Source organism: Nicotiana tabacum, chromosome 8, assembly GCF_000715075.1.
Source record: "Nicotiana tabacum cultivar K326 chromosome 8, ASM71507v2, whole genome shotgun sequence".
Taxonomy (NCBI): Eukaryota; Viridiplantae; Streptophyta; class Magnoliopsida; order Solanales; family Solanaceae; genus Nicotiana; species Nicotiana tabacum.
Window position 1 is genome coordinate 2582810 of NC_134087.1, and position 21953 is coordinate 2604762.

General features: G+C 37.9%; 1 protein-coding gene across 1 annotated transcript; it reads left to right on the top strand.

The window, feature by feature from the left end:
- Positions 1-17880: 17880 nt before the first annotated feature.
- Positions 17881-21695, top strand: LOC107804825 (11-beta-hydroxysteroid dehydrogenase B-like). The gene is made up of 6 exons (XM_016628759.2): positions 17881-18174; positions 19227-19419; positions 19949-20034; positions 20210-20341; positions 20493-20657; positions 21101-21695. Exons 1-6 carry the CDS (start codon positions 17992-17994, stop codon positions 21476-21478), a joined length of 1137 nt encoding a protein of 378 aa, XP_016484245.1. The 5' UTR covers positions 17881-17991; the 3' UTR covers positions 21479-21695.
- Positions 21696-21953: the final 258 nt, after the last annotated feature.

The following is a 21953-nucleotide window of genomic DNA, read 5'->3' on the forward strand; positions in this document are numbered from 1 at the left end:
TATCATCTCCCATTTCCAAATGGGAATTTCTATATTCTGAGTTAAACCGCCAGGCCTCTGGTGTTCGACTTTCACCTGCTGGCAATTTGGACACTTAGCCACGAAATCTGCTATATTCTTTTTCATATCATTCCACCAATAAACCTCCTTAAGATCATGATACATCTTTGTGGAACCTGGGTGAATAGAATACCTGGAATTGTGGGCCTCTGACATAATCCGCTCTCTGAGCCCATTTACATCTAGAACGCATAGTCTGCCTCTGTATCTCAAAGTGCCATCATCTCCCCCTTGTTCAAAAGCCATAGTCTTGTGTTTGTGAATTCCTTCCTTCAGTTGCAATAAGTAGGGATCACTGAACTGTTTTTCTTTTACTTCGGCTACTAAGGAGGATTCAGCCCTGTTCTGGAGAACAACGCCACCATCTTCGGAGTACAAAAGTCGAACTCCTAGATTTGCTAGGCGATGGACTTCTTTTATCATATTCTCTTGTCTGCCTTAACATGACCTAAGCTTCCCATAGAACGCCAACTGAGAGCATCGGCTACAACATTTGCCTTCCCCGAATGATAGAGGATATCAATATCATAATCTTTAAGTAATTCGAGCCACCTCCTCTGACGTAGATTTAATTATCTTTGTTTGAAGATGTATTGAAGACTTTTGTGATCTGTAAAAATGTCAACATGTACCCCATACAAATAATGGCGCCAGATCTTAAGCGCAAACACTATAGCTGCTAATTCAAGATCATGAGTCGGATAATTCGTCTCATGAGCCTTGAGTTGCCTCGACGCGTAGGCTATGACTTTACCATGCTGCATTAATACACACCCAAAACCAACCCCTGAAGCATCACAATAAACAACGAACCCTTCAATTTCTTCCGGTAGTGTCAGGACTGGAGCTGAAGTCAACCTCTTCTTTAACTCCTCAAAAATTTCTCGCACGCGTACGATAATTGAAACTTGACTTTCTTCTGAGTTAATCTAGTCAAAGGGGATGAGATAGAAGAAAATCCCTCTACAAAACTCCTATAATAGCCTGCTAGACCCAAGAAACTTCTTATTTCGAATACAGAGGTAGGTCTAGTCCAATTCTTCACTGCCTCTATTTTCTGAAAGTCCACCTTTACGCCTTCCTCTGAGATGACATCGCCCAAAAACGCTAATGATTTTAACTAGAATTTACACTTAGAAAATTTTGCATATAGGTTGTGATCTTGTAGTGTCTGCAACACAATTCTGAGATGTTCTGCATGGTCAGTCTCGCTATGGGAATAATCAAAATGTCATCAATAAACACGATAACAAACAAATCAAGATAAGGCTTGAAGACCCTATTCATAAGGTCCATAAAAGCTACTGGTGCATTCGTTAAACCGAATGACATTACCAAAAATTTGAAATGCCCATATCGAGTCCTAAAAGCTATTTTTGGAATATCAACTTCCTTAACCTTCAACTGATGGTATCCCGATCTGAGGTTAATCTTGGAATAACACTGGACACCCTGAAGTTGATCAAATAAATCATCTATTCCAGGGAGAGGGTACTTGTTCCTGATGGTGACTTTATTCAACTGACGATAGTCAATGCACATACGCAAAGACTCATCCTTCTTTCAGACAAACAAGACCGGTGCGCCCCAAGGTGAGACACTTGGCCTTATAAATCCCTTATCTAGAAGATCTTTCAACTGGACTTTTAACTCTTTCAACTCTGCTGGAGCCATTCTATAAGGCGGAATAGATATCGGCTTAGTGCCTAGAAGTAGATCAATTCCAAAATCAATCTCTCTATCGGGAGGGACTCCAGGGAGATCTTCGATAAACACTTCTGGAAACTTATATACAATTGGTACCGATTGGAGAGTGGGGATCTAAGCATCTGCATCCTTAACTCGAACCAGGTGATAGATATATCCCTTGGAGATCATCTTTCTGGCTTTAAGATAGGAAATAAACCTACCCCTGGGTGTTACTGCATCACCCTTCCATTCTAAGACTGGTTCATCGGGAAATTCAAAACTTACTATTTTGGTTCTACAACCCACTGTGGCATAACATGACTCTAACCAATCCATGCCCATGATCACATCGAAGTCTAACATCTCCAATTCTACTAAGTCTGCTACAGTAAGACAATGAAACACTTTGACTGGACATCCCCTATAGATACACCTTGCTATAACTGATTCTCCAATTGGAGTGGACACTTCAAAGGGTTCACACAACTTTTCTGGTTCTATCCCAAATTTCTTAGCAATATATAGGGTTACATAAGATAGGGTGGATCCCGGATCTATAAGAGCATAGACATCAAAAGTGAATATTGTTAGCATATTTGTGACAACATCTCCACGAGTCTCTGTATCCTGACGGTCTACCAGTGCATTCAAGCGATTTCGTCCACCGCCTTCATTATTAGACTTTGTCGCGTCGCGCCCTTGTTGAGCCTGAGAATTATGATGGGCTGCTGAATTAGTGGACTGAGCTACATTGACTCCATTGTTCTGCTTTGTCGATGGACAATCCCTCAAGAAGTGGCCCTACTGACCGCACCCAAAGCAACCATTTGTGCCCAAATGACATAAACCCTAGGTGCCTCTTACCACACGTGTTGCAAATAGGGTAACCAGGGACTCTGAAGCCCACACTAGCCTGTGACTGTGAGTCTGCTGTTCTAAAATTCTGGTTTTTCTTATTAAACTTCGACCTCTGAACCGGTGCACTAGCTGAAGATGGAGCAAGTTCTGATTTTGATTTCTTGAAAAACTGGCGATTGCCTCCTATTTGAGATCCCCCATGGTTGAAATTTCTTGTAGACTTAACTCTCTTGTTGAATTCCCTCTCCTTCTTTCTCCATAGCCGCTCTTCCTCCTTCAACCTGTCTTCATTCCCTTGAACAAAGGCAACCATCTTAGTGATGGTCATGTCATTATTCTAAGTAGCTATATTAGCATCAGCAAACAAATCATCTGAAAGCCCCAACACAAACTGCCTAACTCTAGCCCTCATATCGCGTACCATTTCCGGAGCATACTTGGCCAGAGAGACGAACTTGAAGTAGTACTCATTCACACTCATATCATTCTGTCTAAGTCTCTCAAACTCCAAAGCCTTAGCTTCCAAGACCTTAATGGGTAGAAAGTGCTCAAGGAACGCTTCTGCAAACTCCTTCCAAGTTGCAGGATCCGCATCCTCCCCTCGGGACTCTTCCCATGTTTCATACCAAATGTTGGCAACATCCTTCAGCTGGTACGCAGCAAGCTCTGTTGCCTCAGTGTCCGTAGCATGCATCACTCAAAATATCTTCTGAACCTCATCAATGAAGTTTTGCGGATCCTCATCCTTTTTGGACCCTATGAAGATGGGAGGTTTCATGTTGTGGAATTCCCTAGACCTGGAACTACCCGTACCATGAACATCACTTGTTCCCTGCCTTTGAGACTGAGTAGCAACAATCTGGGTAGGCAACTGGATAGCTCCCCTGACATCCATGTCTGAAGCATTGGGCACTGAGCCCGGTGCAACCCCCTGGGCCGGAGTGTCCTCCTCCTGAGCAGCGTTAGTTGTGGCCCCCTGGCTAGTAGCTGAGGCCCTACTGGTGTACTTTCATTTTGTAGGCATTCTTCTGAAATACACAATTCGCACGGGTTAGAAAGATTCCTGAAAGTATAGCTCTAACTACACGATCTAAAGTATGAAAGAAATGGAACAATCCTAGATGTCTTGGTGGTCAACTATTTACATGTGTGGCACGCACACACAAATAAAAGGGACCCCACTGGACACGGCTTCATAGACTCCCTAGGACTCTTGAACCTAGGGCTCTGATACCAAGCTTTGTCACGCCCCGAACCATGGTCTGGGCATAACACGGCACTCGGTGCCTAACTGCATGTGACCGAGCGAACCAATTGTATGGATGGATCAACATGTGGTATAACTATGAGCTAGCGGTAAATATAAAATATGATAATCTACTAAAGAGTCTGACTGAAATATCATAGATGCGGAAAATACTAAAAGGTCTGCAAGTATAAACAAGTAGCGACCAGGCTAACACATGAAAGCTTGCTAATATTTGACTGACTGGGTCATAGTCTACGAAGCCTCTAAAGAACACTGTACTGTTTACCGGGACAAGGTCCCCAGTATACCTTATTAACTGAAATACTATAATGACTAAAACAAAAGAGAGATAAGGCCCTGAAAGACCGGGGCTCACCAATAGCTGATACGAGATGTCCTAGCAAGTAGAATCGTCAACCTGAAAACCATTACCTGCATCGCGAGATGCTGGCCCTGGGCAAAAGAGATGTCAGTACATTTGAATTGCACTAGTCTGTAAAACAGCTGAAGAAAAGAACTGTAAATACTGAAACTGAACTGCTAGTTGATAAACTGATAACTGAACAAGGAAGTAAGGATATGAATACTCCCTCTTCTGAATGATAAACAACCTGTTTATCTGAATATTAAACTGCGGCCTCAGGCCCAATATATATATGTGCACAAACTGCGGCCTCGGGCCCAAGTATACGTATACATAACTGCGGCCTCAGGGCCCAAGTATACGTATACATAATTGCGGCCTCAGGCCCAAAGATGCATAAAACATAAACTAAGGCCTCAGGCCCAAATATAGGTGTTCAACTTTCAAGAATATAAAAATTAGGAACTGAGAATCATACTGCAGTACATGATACTGAAATAATGAGCCATATTGGGTTACATGATACTGGAATAGTGAATAGGATTAGACTGAGATGGGTACTCATAATAAGTTGATTTATCATAACTGAAACTCATAGAATATTGAATTATTATGAAACTATGCAATCTAGAGAATAGAAGTTCTACTACTATTCAGGGAACTAAGGCATAGTTAGTTTCGGAGGGAACTAGTAATGGTCATAATGAATGGGACGTAGGGAGAATCATAGACATTCCCAAACATAAAGAGTTAGTCTTACATACCTTAACTTCCTGCCCTTGAGCGTAATACAACGTTTGTCAACCCTCTCAATTTTAATCTATAGCAATACAAGTCAAAGGGATTCCATATTAGCTATGATGCTCATGTTTTGGTCACTTAAGCATCCTATCAAACACTTGGTGAGAATAAAGCTTCATAGTCCTTATTAATGGTGTCTCTACACCCCACAACCTATTCTCTTGTTCCTAGTTAAACTCTAAAGTCTCAAACAATTATAATCAATATTATTCTTCATCACCCATAAGGTAAACAACACTCTTAACTAATAATCAACAATCAACACCCCAACCATATAATCATTCATGCTTTCCTATCAAACCCAACAACTCATATCTCATGAACTAGGATTTATGATCATTAAACCAATGCTAGAATCAATTAGAGGGTGAAGACATTACCTTTTTGAGGTTCAAACCCTTTGAATTCGAGTTCTAGGCTTTCTTCTCTCAACAATGATGTCACAATCGAATATCTAATGATATGGAGGGTTTACCCATGTTAATAAGATGCTGGAAAATTGAAATTAAGTTAGAATCACCATTAGAACTTACATTGGGTGGTGGAGGGACCTTTAAGGAGTTAGGTTTTTGAGAGCTTTACTTTCTAGAGCAAGTTTTTATGTTTTGGAGCTGTGGGGGACGAAATAGGGCTAAAATGACTTCCCAAGTTGGACATTGCGTCCCAGTTGGCGCAACCGTGTTCCCGACTGCAGTAAATCACTGGGACACTGCCTGACCACCGCGGTCGCGGTAAAACGCGGCAGGACCGCGATGGTTACACACTATTCTGTAAAACGGGCATAACATTTTGCACAGAGTTTCGTTTGGGATTCACAATATATCAATGGAAAGCTATTTTAATGTCCTACAACTTTCATGCTTTGAATTTTCCCAAATTCCTTATACACTTTCACTACACTCTGCTGGAAGACAGACCTTCTGCAAACTTAGTCGATTTTGTCAAATCTTATGCACCTCACTTCCCATCTTGGTTTTGAAACAACTATTTTCACCCATAATCATCTCGATGGGACTTCACATGTTCAAAATATAACCTTACTACTCCTTTAACTCATTCATAACTAAGCCGAATTTACAGGGTGTTACAGTTCATAACATCATCAAGCCTCTGAGGGCATCTCATCATATCACTTCGGCCACTGTGGGCAAATCATCAACCTATACCAGCTGATCAGGTGGTGGTGCATATATAACACCATAACCTTTTTACATATCCCATATATATATATATATATATATAAAACTCCATCTGTTCATGGGCAATATACATGATGCAATGCATGAGAAGTACGTCAATAAAATCTTTCGGAGTGTCATAAGACCATTATGCCTCTGATTAATATCATGAAATAAACTTTATCAACTTACGTATTTTCTGAGACCCATGAACAGATGATATAATAATATAACACATGAGGAATCAAGAACATAAGCATCTCTAGTACTTTTACGAATAGAGTCATTCATGGAAATTGTGCATTTGCACGTTTCGTTTGTGTCGTACAGATCATGCCAAAAGAAAGAAGGGATAGCCTTAACATACCTGGAGTAGGAAAAAAAATCGGTATGATATTTTTGGGAAAAATTGCACCGTATTCCTTTAGAATCACAAAATCTCACGTTGCTACGGTACTAAGAAATCTTTTTGGAATTGTTTTGTTTCAAGACTAGCGTCCGTTCTTGTTGGAGTGAGCTTCAGATTGCCCTTTTTCGTTAACTTCATATGAAACCATTAAAGTCTTTTACGTTAGCTTCTTATGTATGTAATCATAAGAGCTTTTGCTGGAAACCATTAAACCATTAAAACAATTATTTCAAATTGTTGGAAGAATCATATCTTTTAATTTGTCAAATTTATGTAGCCTTTTAAGGCTTTTCTTTTAACTAAGTGCCACCTAATCAATAATGACTAAGAGTCATTGTTTGATTTAGTGGCTTTCTGCCACGTGGGGGTGGGTAGGAATTTTGTTATTATCCAATAATTAATTAACTAATTAGATAATATCCCGTTACCCGATAATTAACCAATTATCTGCACAATTAAGAATTACCTTAAATTACTTAAAATTTTACTTATTTTTAATACACTTTATACATCCTACTATCATGGTCATATGGTACCTTGTATGGTACTAATCCATAAATATCGGGTTATTATAACTTGGACCGTATTTTATCCCAAATTGCCAAACTTCGACAAAAATTTATTTTCTTTGACTTGTTTCCCCTCTCACCTTCATGAACTTACTCATTACTTGTTTAAAATAGCATAATCCTTATAATTTACAAATAATCTTTTTCATGGACTGATGTTAATTACCTTACAACAAATTCAACGTACAATACTACGGGGTGCAACATTGTCGTAATTTAATACTGTGAAGTGTAACATCATCGTAATATAATACTGCGGGACATAATATCGACATAATATTTTCGGGTGTAACATCATTCCCCCCTTTGGAACATTCGTCCTCGAATGTTGACTGATGTTCTTATCATTTTCATAACTTATAGCTCTTGTGAATACCTCAATACTCTCCTTGCCATTTAGGCAGTTGTTCTGTGAATAGATCCAAAGGCCAGGACATTCCCCCCTTTAGGCCTCTTTCCCACGCCATGACTTGTGATCGAATACCTTTCATCATGCAGCCTTTACGATACTGACCTTGTAGGTGTACCTATGCGACTCTTCTCTCCTTTATTCTCCAGCTTTTAGCCAATCTCTAGGCCCTACTTTGTAAACATATACAAGGCTTAATAGGATGCCTCTCTGAGCATCTATAGGTGTACTGAAGTTCTTCGCTCGGTACTTTGTAGAACTTGTGAATATGGCTATATCTTATTTCATAGACTTGGTTATTCATCCGTATGACTTTACTACATCAACGTAGGTCATACTATACCATAATTCTTACTTCAATTTATCGTTACTAAGGTCTGCAACCAACTCCATGTTACTCTCATTTCTTATCCTTAAGACTGATGGTCTAATATCATCTCATACTGTTGAACTTTTCTCCATCTATTGTTGATCCACCTTAAGGTTGATCCATCATCTACCACTGATAACTTGATCTCTTATGTAACCCCGCCGCTAGGGCTAGTATCTCATCGGGGACATCCGGAGTAATTAGATTGATCCACCTAGGGGTGATATCATGCATTTATAAGCGTATCTCACAGCATCCCAATGTGATTCACCTTACATGGGTATTTTAATCATGTCCAATTCATGAGATCCCTTTCTTTTCTTTGCAGACCATTACTCAATCAAAGGCATAAACGTCATCCTTTTTCTATCACAATTACGCCTTTATTCCATTATCTGGGCAACATTCTATCTCTTCTAAATGCTACTAGTTTTAAGCTCCTTTGAATTCATTCTGAGCCTTCTATAACTTTGAGAATGCATCAGCTCTCTTATTTTCATGAGCTTAATCCCAAGAACTTATCCATTCTTGTCACCTTTTCACTCGCCTTTTCTTATCCTTACTCGTATCTTTCTAAAACCTTTTCGTTCCATCATACTTTAGCTTGCGATCGATTCCCTTAGGCTTTTCTGGAACATTAAGCGAGACATCGCATCGTCTTTAACTCTTTTTTTTACTCTCCAATTAGACCTTTCGGTACTTAGAAACCATAGGCTGGAAGGTATGATTCTGATGATGCTGCTATCATCCCCGGATACTGAATCCCAACGCTTCTAGTCTTTTACCTGAAGTATGACCATTCTCACCCTTCTATACTTGAGTATTTTATACATTGTTTACCTTTACCTTACTTACTTTAAAATATCACCTCACATTCTTCTATCTCTTTTTCATAACCTCCCGCCCAAACATGTATAAATCACATCCACCATTTGAAGCTCTATTATAATACTTGCACCTCTAGTGCCTATACAATCCGGTGGGAGCTCCATACTGAATTCTTATGAGGCTGGTATTTTTCTAACTGGTTTTATCGTAGAGCCGTTATAGAATATGGTTGTTGTTTTATCGCTCTTCCACCTCTAATATTAAGAGTATCCTGCTATGTTCTCAATCATGATTCCTACAACTTTTGGGTCCAATAATCGTATTCCTGACTTCGTTAATATAACTCTTTAGTTTCCTCCTTCTTCTGATCGGCATTTATGTCGGCTTAAGTTATCTCCTGATATGTGGTTCATGGTATTAGTTATTCTATTTATCCTTTCATGGGTGTTTAGGAATATGCATGGTACAATCCTTTAACAATTTAATCCTTCGTTTATGACCTGGGCTCAATTCTTTCTTTTAACGTATACCAGAATCTTCTATGGTTGTATATGTTGCATGTATAAAACTCCGAATCATTAAGTGCATTCATAACAAAACCCACTCTGGATCATTGATCGAATAATTTCTTTCATTCCATCTTAACTTGCTTTCAACATAAGCTATTACTTTTCCTGGTCCTTCTGCCCCCTTATTACGTCCATACTTAGCGTATCTTAGTGCCCACACATGCCAGAATTTTCATACAACTCATATGATCTCGAATATTACTTTTAATTTTACTTCCCGTTCATTAGCCACAGTAGGTGCCACTTTCCTTTGGAGTGCTTACAATGTTTTTGCGAGACTATTGTTACACGACCATTTCCTATTTAGGTCGTTTTGCTTAGGTTGAAGCCTTCTTCCTTATTTCCCCATCTAGTCTTACGTTGTAGTACTTAGGGAGAACCCTTGACTCTTGTAAAGTTGTGAGCTTATAACGGACCTCTTGATGTTTTTCCTTGCCTATACTTATCTGTAGTTACTTATCTTTATGCCCTTGTGTTTGTGGGGTTGCTTCTGAACTGATATTTTGACTGTCTTCCCAGTGGCACTCTTTTTTATCCCCGTAACACTCATACGTACCTTTAACTACCCCGACTCCTATTTGAATATATCTCAAGTATTATAATGACATTACCGCGGGGTTGAATTCCCCATGTTGGGCTTTTACTATGTTTATCCTGCACGATCTGCTGACTCGTCTTTAACCTCTTGTTTAGTCGTAACTACGCTCTTCCCGAACCAATTACTAATTACTCATTGGCCCATTCTTATATCAATGTTTCTTGTAACCATTCTTGGTTTATTTCATTTATCTTAACTTACGTCTCGCACTGGCTCTTTATCTATCAATAACATCTCGAGTAGGGATGCTTACTTCCTTTCCTTGACGTTGTGTTTGCATAATGTTCTGGAATCGTAGCATATCTGTAGGATTTTGGATAAGTGCCATCTCATTCCTTTTTAATTTTTATGGAATTCTTTATTTACCATTACATAGTCACTAGAACCACTTAATTCTGATTTAATTCCACATCACTCCATATTCCCCCATTTAGGGGAGTACTAAGAGTTGAATCCACAAGGATCTACCTATAGATGTTTTACCTCTTCATATTTGGCGTTGTTTCACAACATTAATGATCCATACTCACCTTGAGGCAATCCTTCTGTACCAAGGATAATAAATTCCCTTACTTGCGATGGTGACACTTAGCGCAACTGGCACATACAGTCATTTAAGCTTAATTTTGCTCACATTGCTTGCTTTAAGGAATCGTCTTCCTGAATGACCTTTCTCTGAATTTATTATGAATCTTCTTCTATTGTACATTCTATTATGGCCAGAACGCAACCTAAAATTCTCGTGATGCCGACCATTATCAAATCACTCATTCCTTAATTCATGTTTAGTTTACCTTGTTCACCAGTCCATACTGATTTTTATTACTCTAGGGTCTAACTTTTCCTTTTGTTAAGCATATTAGAGTTGCGAACTTATTTCTCGAAATGAGGATGTGACTGTATGGCCTATACTTTTTTGTTGTCTTAAGGCCCATCACTTTTTGTCTCTTTCTTCATCTGACTATAGGTTCTGTAACACTCTACCGTTGTCATCCATGCATCACATCTCACTCATAATTCTTCCTTATCTCTCTTCTCATTACTCTACTAAATTTCTGCATATCCCCTTTCTTGTGAAAACTTCAACATGACATTCTTTCGCTTCTAGCTCTCATTGTTTCATTCATCGGCTTTTCGGGTTGCTTAACATCCTCGCTCTACTAGGGACGAGAGTTATACTAAGGTAATATTTATCCTTTCCAGACTTTCAGTGCGTATCTTCTGATTTTTTTTATCATGATAGTATTCACATTTAATTGTAATATTCTAGAGTGCACTATCCGGATGTCTCACAAGGAGATCTATTAGCATATTTGCAATATCCTTCGGCAATGTCAACTAAAGCAAATAATTCATCCACCATTTTGGGTCACTCTAACCCCAGCCGGATCGTGATATTATGTCCTTCTATTAAACCATATTTGTTAGCTCATATAGAGCACTTAGATGGGTGTGGACAATTATACGTACCTCTATTACTGTTGAAGGTAACTCAAAATACTTATATCTCTCTTCCTGAATGGTAAATAAGGATAATCTTCAGTAGCAGGGTACCTCGTACCCTCTTTCACCTTGCTTCCTTTACTTGTTGAAACTTGTATTTACCTTCCGATTCTCTTATTCCTTACTGTAATAGTGGATAAACATTCTTGGCTTAGGGATCCTTATCAAGAAGCTTGCACGTCTTAGTGTTCTCATGTTCTACTGGAGACCTTACATTCATCATAAGCATGATGCAAAATCGAGTTCCTCTGACTCAATTCTTCCATAGCCATATTCAATCCCTTACCAAACATCTTTCTAGATGTAGGCATCGTCGTATTTTGAATAAGATAGAATTTAGGAAATTGAGATCTTACAACTGAGTTCTACCACACGATCTAGAGTAAGAAGAAAGAGTGACAATCCTAAATGCCCTGTAGCCTCCTACTTATAAGTATGGTTCATGACACACCCATAAACAAGACTCTACTAGACACGTCTTGTAGACTCCCTAGGACAGAACTGCTCTGATACCACTTTTGTCACCACCCAAACCGATGGACCGTGACGGGCACCCGGTACCTTACGCAATCAAGTACCAACATAATGTATCTTTCATATCATTCTATCATAGGTAAATGAACGGGAGTAAATCATGAGGGAATACAAACTTATACATATGAAGTACGAGCCTATAAGACCAAAATAACCACTCGTGTACTGAACGTAGGCCTACAAGGCCATACAACCTTTTACGTACATGACATCTGTCTACAAACCTCTAAAAATACATAGTTTTCATAAAGGTCAGGTCAGAGTCCCGCCATACCAAATAATACACTTCTAAATCATACTGACCAAACAAGCAACTCCGAAGCAAATGGAGTGCACCAACATCTTCTGTTGAGCTGATAGCCTACTTGGAGGTTTCTCGACCTGTCTATCGGGATATGCAGGCATGAAACGCAGCGTCCCCAGTCAAAAGGAACGTCAATACGAATAATGTACCGAGTACATAAGGCGCATAAATAAGTACATAACAGACATGGAAAAAATGTAGAGTAAATGACTCAACTTGTAAGTCTAGATAACTTTGTAAATCATGAAATACTTATAGTGTCATGCATATGCATATGAATGTTATGTCGTTCATAGGTACATATGTTCATAATATCATCATGCCTCTAAGGGCATCCCATCATATCATCTCGGCCATGGTAGGCAAATCATCAATGTATACCAGCTGATCAAGTGGTGGTGCGTATATAACGCCATAACCTTTTCCCATATTCCATATATATATATAATATACATGTATATAACGCCTTCTGGTCATGGGTCAATGTAATGCAATGCATGAGAAGTACGTCAATAAAATCTTTCGGAGTGTCATAAGACCATTATGCCTCTGATTAATATCATGAAATAAACTTTATCAACTTATGTATTTTCTGAGACCCATGAATAGATGATAGAATAATATAACACATGAGGAATCAAGAACATAAGCATCTCTAGTACTTCTATTAATAGAGTCATTTATGAAAATTGTGCATTTGCACGTTTTGTTTGTGTCGTATAGATCATGCCAAAAGAAAGAAGGGATAGCCTTAACATACCTGGAGTAGGAAAATAAATGGGGGAATTACGCTCCTTGTTACTTGGCCCAACAGTCCATCAAAAATGGCCCACGTTTGAAGTCATTACCTGATATGGCCCAAATTGTACATAATCTGAAAATTATTTTTCACCAGTTAGCCCACCCTATTTTTTGTCTTTTCTTCGTTCTTCTTATTCTTTTTCCTCTTTCACGATGTTGCACCCTAAAATTTCTCTACCATTATATATATTCTTCAATTCTCCTTCCAGATTCAAAGGTTATAATCACTATTAAGATGAGAAGAAAAAAATACTACTTAAGAGAATTATTATTTTTGGAGTCACCATTAAAGGTCATTCGAATCTTCAATTTCAGAAATTGGATTTTTCAATTTTGTTAGTTGTTCGGATTGGGTGTTGGCCAGATTGATTGGGATCGTCAAAAGGAGTTCAAAATTCAAATTTGAAGTAATTTGGAGCAGATTTGAGCTAGATTTAAGTTGAATTTCAGAAGATGCCCAAAGAAGAAGAAGAACCAGTGAGCTCCATTAATAGGATTCATTTGTATAATAGTGTATAAGTAATGTATAATAGTGTATAAACACCTCTTATACATTATTTTATATAAGGTTGATACATTATTTACAAGTATTTAGTGGATTTCTCACATTTCTTCTTTTTCTTTTTCTTCTTCAACTACTACACCTATATACATGGTGTATCACTAACATTTTTACTACTGTGCTTATACATCTTTATACACTTTTATACAACTATATATATAATATACCTCTTTGTATAAAAGTGTATAATATTGTATAAAAATATAAAGCATCTCTGACGAACTTTTTGTATGATTTTCACTTGCAATTCTTGATTAAAACTATTTCAATTCTCCATTAAATGACTTCAAACTTTGTACAGTCTACTTAGACTAATTATAATAAGTTCAACAATACTCACTCCAAATTTCTCACAAAATCATATTCAAAATCTAACAAGATTAGCATTAAAGAAAATGAAATTTTAGATTTCTCGAGTCTATTTTTGAATTTTTGTAGTTATGATAGGTATGTAGAAACTTGAGAAAAAAAGGAGAATGGAAATGTTTCACGCTTGAAGATATAGAGAATAAAAAAACTAAAAAAATGTATATCTAAGCTTATTGATATTCGGCTACACATTTGCAAACTTGTAAGTGAGCTAAAATAATGCAAGGTCAACTTATGGAGTGCATTATTATGTAATTTTGTCAAAACAATCTGTATGATATTCTTGGAAAAGGTTACACCGTATTCCTTTAGAATCGCAAAATCTCATGTTGCTACGGTGCTAAGAAATCTTTTTGGAATTGTTTTGTTTCAAGACTAGCGTCCGTTCTTGTTGGAGCGAGCTTTAGATTGCCTTTTTCGTTAGCTTCATATGAAACCATTAAAGTATTTTACGTTAGCTTTTTATGTATGTAATCATAAGATCTTTTGTTGGAAACCATTAAAACAATTCTTTCAAATTGTTGGAAGAATCGTATCTTTTAATTTGTCAAATTTATGTAGCCTTTTAAGGCTTTTCTTTTAACTAAGTGTCACCTAATCAATAATGACTAAGAGTCATTGTTTGATTTAGTGGCTTGCTTCCACGTGGGAGGTGGGTGGAAATTTTGATATTATTCAATAATTAATTAATTAATTAGATAATATTCCGTTACTCGGTAATTAACTAATTACCCGCATAATTAATAATTACCTCAAATTACTTAAAATTCTATTTATTTTTAATACACTTTATACATCCTACTATCATGGTCATATGGTACCTTGTATGGTACTAGTCCATAAATATCGAGGTATTATAGCTTGGACCGTATTTTATCCCAAATTACCAAACTTCGACGAAAATTTATTTTTCTTTGACTTATTTCCCCTCTCATCTTCACGAACTTACTCATTACTTGTTTAAAATAGCATAATCCTTAAAATCTCCAAATAATCTTTTTCTTGGACTGATGTCATCTACCTTACGACAAATTCAACGTACAATATTGCAGGGTACAACATTGTCGTAATTTAATATTGTGAAGCGTAACATCATCGTAATATAATACTGGGGGGCATAATATCGACATAATATTCCCGGGTGTAACACCCATTTCAGTCCAAAGCAATTCCCGAGATCAAGTTCATCCGCAAATCAGGTACATGCCGCATGTCTTTTAGAACTAATGTTCATCCGACATTTGTCTTGATACAAATGTTACCAATCCCCGCAATCTTTGAGTAACTTGTGTTACCCATTCTTACAGTGCCGAAATCACTTGCTACATATCTGCAAAAAATATCTCTTACCGGTGTGGCATGGTAAGATGCTGCTGTGTCAACCACCCATTCCGACTCTAGACCTACCAAGTGCATGCATTCTTCTTCCGCATTTATTAAGAGAACAACATTATCATTATTTTGCACTACGGCAGTTGTTTTGTCGTCATTCTTCTGGCCACTGGTTTCACCTTTGCCCTTCCTTAAATTTGGGAAATCTCTTTTTAGACCTGGTTAATCGTAATTGTAGCAATTTTTGACTTTTGATTTGGATCGGTTCTTGGACTTCCCACGACCTCCAGATCTACCATAGTTGCTCACCTTTGATAACTCCTGCCTCTACCTTCTGTGATGAGAGCATGTCCTTGATTTTCAGGTTTCTTTCTCATCTTCTCATTAAGTAAAAGAGCCGATGTGACGTCTTTCTACTCAGTAGTAGTTTTACCGTGTAGGATGGTTGTTGCCAAATTATCATACGAAGATGGCAACGAGTTCCATAGCAAGATGGATTTATCTTCTTCCTCGATTTTCACTCCGAGGTTGGCGAGCTATGTGATTAGTCCGTTAAACACATTTAAATTTGACAAAAAATTTGTACCTTCACCCATGTGTAGGGCGTATAACTGCTTCTTCAGGTGCAATTTATTTGTCAGTGTTTTGGACATGTATAGACTTTCCAACCTTGTCCAAATATCACATGCGGTGTCTTCATCAATGATGTTATTTACCACATCATCTGATAAGTGCAACCTGATTGCACTAGCAGCCTTTTCATCCAAGTCAGCTCAATCCTCAACTTTCATGGTATCAGGCTTTTTGGCATCAACATCTAGTACCTTGTGCAATCCCTGTTGGATGAGCAAATCCCTCATCCTTCTTTGTCATGTTGAGAAATCACTATCTCCGTTGAATTTTTCTACCTCGTACTTTACTCCGAATATTTTTTTTCCACCGAGTATAGTACTACCGATAGTGAATATTATTTCTATAAAAGAGCAGAACATGTGCTCTGATACCAGTTGTTGGGAATAAATCCCCCACAGAAATAATATTCACGGTAATAAAAGCAGAATAATAATGTAACACCAAGATACGATAAATCAACAAGAATAAAAGAGTAACGACGACACAAAGATTTTTACGTGGAAAACTCTTCTGAATAAGGGGAAAAACCACGATCCCGAGAGGAGCAACTGATATCACTATAGCAAGAAATTTTACACTTTGTAGGCCCGAGTAAAATACTCCAAAGACCACTACAACACTCAAAAGAAATAACACTCTTTTGATATTCCCACCTCACTACAATATCGCTCACGCTCTCTGTTTTCCTCATAGACTATTTTCTTATACTCTGTCTGTGATACCTCACTCTTATTTTCTCTCTTTGTTAGTGTGTTTGAAAGAAGTGAAAGAGCTCTCCTTTTATAGGAAAAAATACGTAGCCTCCAATAATGCTACAGGAGGAGCTTCAATTCTCCTCCATTCATTTCCAAACTTGGGGCCAAAGTAATCATAGGCACATGCCTATTACAAATGGGATGGACCCTACAAATACAACGGTAAAAACTGTAACGCAGGGATGGAGGACAGACCTTTAAGGGCCGATGAAACAGGATTAGTAGGCTTCTAGGCTGAAGAAGGTATGCACATGTCACCTTAGGTGCATCCTATATCATAGTGGGAGAGGAAAGTGAAGAGCTTTATAAGGCACAATAGAAGTTCACATGGTACACGCACTTATGGGGCTCGATATGACGTAGCCCGAAAGACAAATTCATATGCCCGAAACCCAAATCGGACAATACGTGTCATGGACTTGGATCGTCACAAATATGGTATAAGAGTTTGACACTACCTTAGTACGATGGTATGGCAAATGTCGCTGAGTCCTAAAGGGGGTAGATGTGACGTCCATAGCGGAGGGCGGATCAATGGGGGAGGGTCAAACAGGATTGGCAGACTTCTAGGCTGGCAAGTTTTTAAATAAGAGATGCACATGTTACTTTAGGCGAATCCCACGTCGAAATAAGAGATAAAGATTTTATGAAACATGATACAAGTTCACAAGGTATATGTACTTTTGGAGCTCAATATGCTGTAACTCAAAAGATAGTCAAGATCCAAAACAGATAATACATGTCATGGACTTTATCATGACAAAAACAAAACTCTTTTCATTTTTTTTTGAGGCACGTTTATCTTAAAAAAAAAGGTAGGAAGATAACAATTGATCGTTTAATTTATAATATTTTTGTGAATTTTAAATAACATAAAGCTTGCTCCATCCATTTTAATTTATGCGACAGAAATATGAATTCGCACAAAGTTAAATAACCAACAAACTTAGCCTATTTCAAGTGACAACATATACTCAGACAACATTCAAGTTGAGATAATCACTGGTCTGATATCATGCAAAAACTTCCAAAAACAACTCCCTCCATTCGTCACCAATTCCTTATAGCACCTCGTACCACGTGTTCAAACACATCTTACTTCATGCATGTATTACTCAATTAATGTTTATCTTCCCTACACTAAATGTTAAACCCTCCAAAACACCAAAAACCAAGAAGAAAACCATACCCTCTTCTCATTTTCTCTTTCATCTTCTTCTTGACCTGATCAAAAAAAAGAAAAGAGAATGGATTTGGTGAATTCAGTGCTGAACTTTGTGGTACCACCAGCAAGTTTGGTGATGCTGGCGTTTGCATGGCCAGCTTTGACTTTCATAAACACGTGTGAATGGTTCTACAACTCTTTCTTTGGTGAAAATATGGAGGACAAGGTTGTCATCATCACCGGAGCTTCTTCTGGGATTGGAGAGGTAAAAATGTGACTTGGAATTGTTAATTTGTGTATCAGTTTCATTTCCTTATTAGCATTAGCAATAGATAGTACTCCCTCCGTTTGAATTTATGTGTAGTTGTTTGATTGGGTTCGGCGTTTAAGAAAAATGAAAGATTTTTAGAATTTGTGATCCTAAACAAGTCAAAAAGGGGTTAAAGTATTTATGTGGTTATAAATGCTTCTCATCCAGGGTAGGGTTGGAAGTTTAAACTAAATTATTTTCAAAAGTTAGAAAGAGATCATTCTTTTTGGAACGGGCCAAAAAATAAATAGGTTCGGTAAAACTGAAACTGAAACTGAGGAGTACAATTCATAAGTTATTTTTGAAATTCAAGTCTTTTGGGATTACAAAAACGAAAGTCAACAATTGGAGCTGAAGATGTAAAATTACTTTTGACCACATCACCTAATGATACTTCATTACAAACTTAAACACTTTAGCTCTAGCTGATCAACTACATTTAAAAAAAATTATCTCCTTTCTATTGTATTAATTTACCTAACCCCCTTTTACAATACTTCTGTAAACGTTTTATTGGAGTTGATTCCCTTTACCTTGTAAGCTTTTTGTAGCATTAAAAAACCTCCATTCTAGTCATCGGTTCATTACATTAAATGGTCACTTAACTATTCGAGATAACGATAATGTTTCCTGCCAATTCTCAACCAAAACAAAAAAAAAAGAGAGAGAATTTGTTCTTCCAATTGTAGAAGTAATTGCAGTAAAATGGAGAATCTGTTATTTCCACATTGAAATTCTACTATGATTGTCGATCCAACGTTTAGTCTATGAGTTACTACTACATAATCAAGTTTCCATTATATAGGTTCTTGTTTGTAACTTTGGTCATGCATCAGCATTTACATTTTGGGAAAGCATTGATTTATGTGACAACATAAAGATATTAAGTTTCCCTCCTGTTTTAAAGCTGCAATTATGCTATTATTCTGTTCTTCTTCTTCTTCTTTCTTGTGCGTGAACTCTAGTGAACAAGTTACAAAATACTTGATTTTACTCTGTGATATTAGCAAATAGCATATGAATATGCAAAGAGGAAAGCCCATCTAGTTCTGGTTGCGCGACGAGAAAACAGACTCTGGGGAATCAGTGAGAATGCCAGGGGACTAGGTGCAAAAAGTGTCCTCATAACAGCTGCAGATGTTGTTAAAGAAGCTGATTGTAGGAGATTTATCACTGAGACTGTAAATCTATACGGGCGTGGTAAGTACTTACTTCTCATTTTATGCAAAAGAGACCCAACTTATATATTTTTTCGTTTGGTTATATTAAGGGGTGTATCAACCAGATATTCTTTCGTTATGTAGTTTCAACTCTCCAAGTCAGAGGCGGATCCAGGATTTGTAGTTTATGGGTTTCTATAGGAGACCTCATGTAAATTTACAATAAGTAATGGAGTTCACAATCAAATATTTACGAATATTTAGTGAATTTTTTTAATATACATACGTACAGGGTATGTGCAAAAGCTACCGGGTTTACGGGAGCTCGCACCTACTAAGTTGGATCCGCCCCTGCTCCAAGTTATGCTCTAGAGACAAATGGATTTGTTTCTGATTGCATTATGCAAATTGGTGGATTGATGCTTGGAAGGCAAAATAATACTAAAACTGGGATTGATAGTACTTCGTATAGCGTGGCATGTTTCAATCGTCGAGAATAGCACCTAGTAACTAAACGGTTGTCTGAATTTTATTCTGACAACAATCTCCTTTCATTTCCCTATTTTCAGTGGATCATCTTGTAAATACGGCAAGTTTGGGTCATACTTTCTACCTGGAAGAAGCCACGGATACAAATGTCTTCCCCATTTTGATGGTATGTGAAGCTTTTACAAGAGATCGTCCACAATTCTCTCTTTTGGTTTTGATGCAGTTATGTTGGTATAATGATTTTTCCCAAGTTTGTTGCTGCACGCGGGGATACACATTTTTCATTTATCTTCGAATATGTTTCCAAATTTACAGAATTCTAAATATTGTCCATTTTTCAGGATATCAACTTTTGGGGAAATGTATATCCTACCTATGTAGCTCTACCTTACCTGCGGCAAAACAAGGGCCGAGTCATAGTGAATGCTTCAGTAGAGAGTTGGTTACCCTTGCCAAGGATGAGCCTATATTCTGTTAGTAATTCTAACCATTGCTATTTATTCCTCAAAACTGAATTTGTCTAGTTTGAGAACTGAATTACTCAAGATTTCTTCATCCTCCTCCTATTCCCATCTTCCCCAAGAGATTATAATACTTGCATCACATCTTCTTTTTGTAAAATAGGCAGCAAAAGCAGCACTTGTAAATTTTTATGAGACGTTGAGATTCGAGGTGAACGGTGACGTAGGGGTCACAATAGCAACACACGGATGGATTGGGACTGAAATGACCGGGGGAAGATTCATGCTAGAGGAAGGTGCTGAGATGCAGTGGAAGGAAGAAAGAGAAGTAAGTCTCTCTTTTCCAAGAAATGGCATTCTTTGCCCGAGATTTGCTTAGTAGTAGTTGCTCACTAAATTCACTGTCTAACAAGCACACAAACATTGTTTAAGGAACAAAAGCATATAGCAGCCTTCTCCGAGAACCTGTCTTCCAAGTGCCCGGGGTGGAGCGGTTTTAAGTAATATACCATACCGTCTGTGAAAGTTGAACATTCAGAATTTGTATAACTAGCCATAGTTTCAAGGAAATTAGATTAAACTGATAAGAGCATTATTGAACTGAGAAGTTAGCTCTTCACAGGGTTAATGCTGTTAAGAGTCTAGCAAGATCATATAACTACATCCGCCTTTATCATGATTTCATTACCTTTATTTTCTGATATTCGTGGGAACTTTTGGTAATATTTTATCTCCACGCAATTAAAGTTGATATATGCATTCTCGTGTAAGGTTCATGCATCGGGGAGTTCAGTGGAGGACTTCGCAAAGTTGATTGTGTCGGGGGCATGCAGAGGAGATCCATATGTGAAATATCCGAGTTGGCACGACATTTTCCTTCTCTATAGAGTATTCACACCAAATGTTCTTCAGTGGACATTTCGGATGTTGCTTGCAGACCAAGGTGCACGGAGGACTTCCTTCATTGGCACGGGAAGGCCTCTTCTTGAATCAACCTCTCCTCGGAGACAGCCTCTTCCCGAGTCAACTTCTCCTCGGAGACAGCCTCTTGCCGAGTCATCCTCTCCACGGCGACAGCCTCTTCTCGAGCCAACCTCTTCTCCTCGGAGACGAGTGGGACCTGTTCCAGTTCAGCAGCAGATGGAATAAAAGGAAGTAGATTGAGTCATACTTTAATTTTACGGTGATTGTGTTTGGGGTGTTTTTTAGTCAAGATTCTGTGGATATCATTGTAAGAGTTCACAAGATACAATCAATAGTTGGCTCAACAAACGAATGTACTTGGCTTGTTTAAGAATGTTTGTATTTGGTTTAGAAACACTTTCGATAAGAAGTTTCCTTAAGTTCCTTCAGGATGTTATGTCAATTACCTGTTAATCTGGCATAAAAAGGTAACTTACATGAGAATCCTTTCAAATGTGATGACAGGTATTTCGCGAGAAATAGCACGGGCTAGTCAATTTTCGGATTGATCATTCGAAAATAGCTAGCTTTTGCAAAGTCATTGAAAAATAGTCACTATTTTGCTGCAACACGGAAAGTTTCAGTATAATATACTGAAGATCGGTGCACCTGTGTATGAACTTCCAGTATATTATGCTAAAACTCCAACATGCGGAAAATT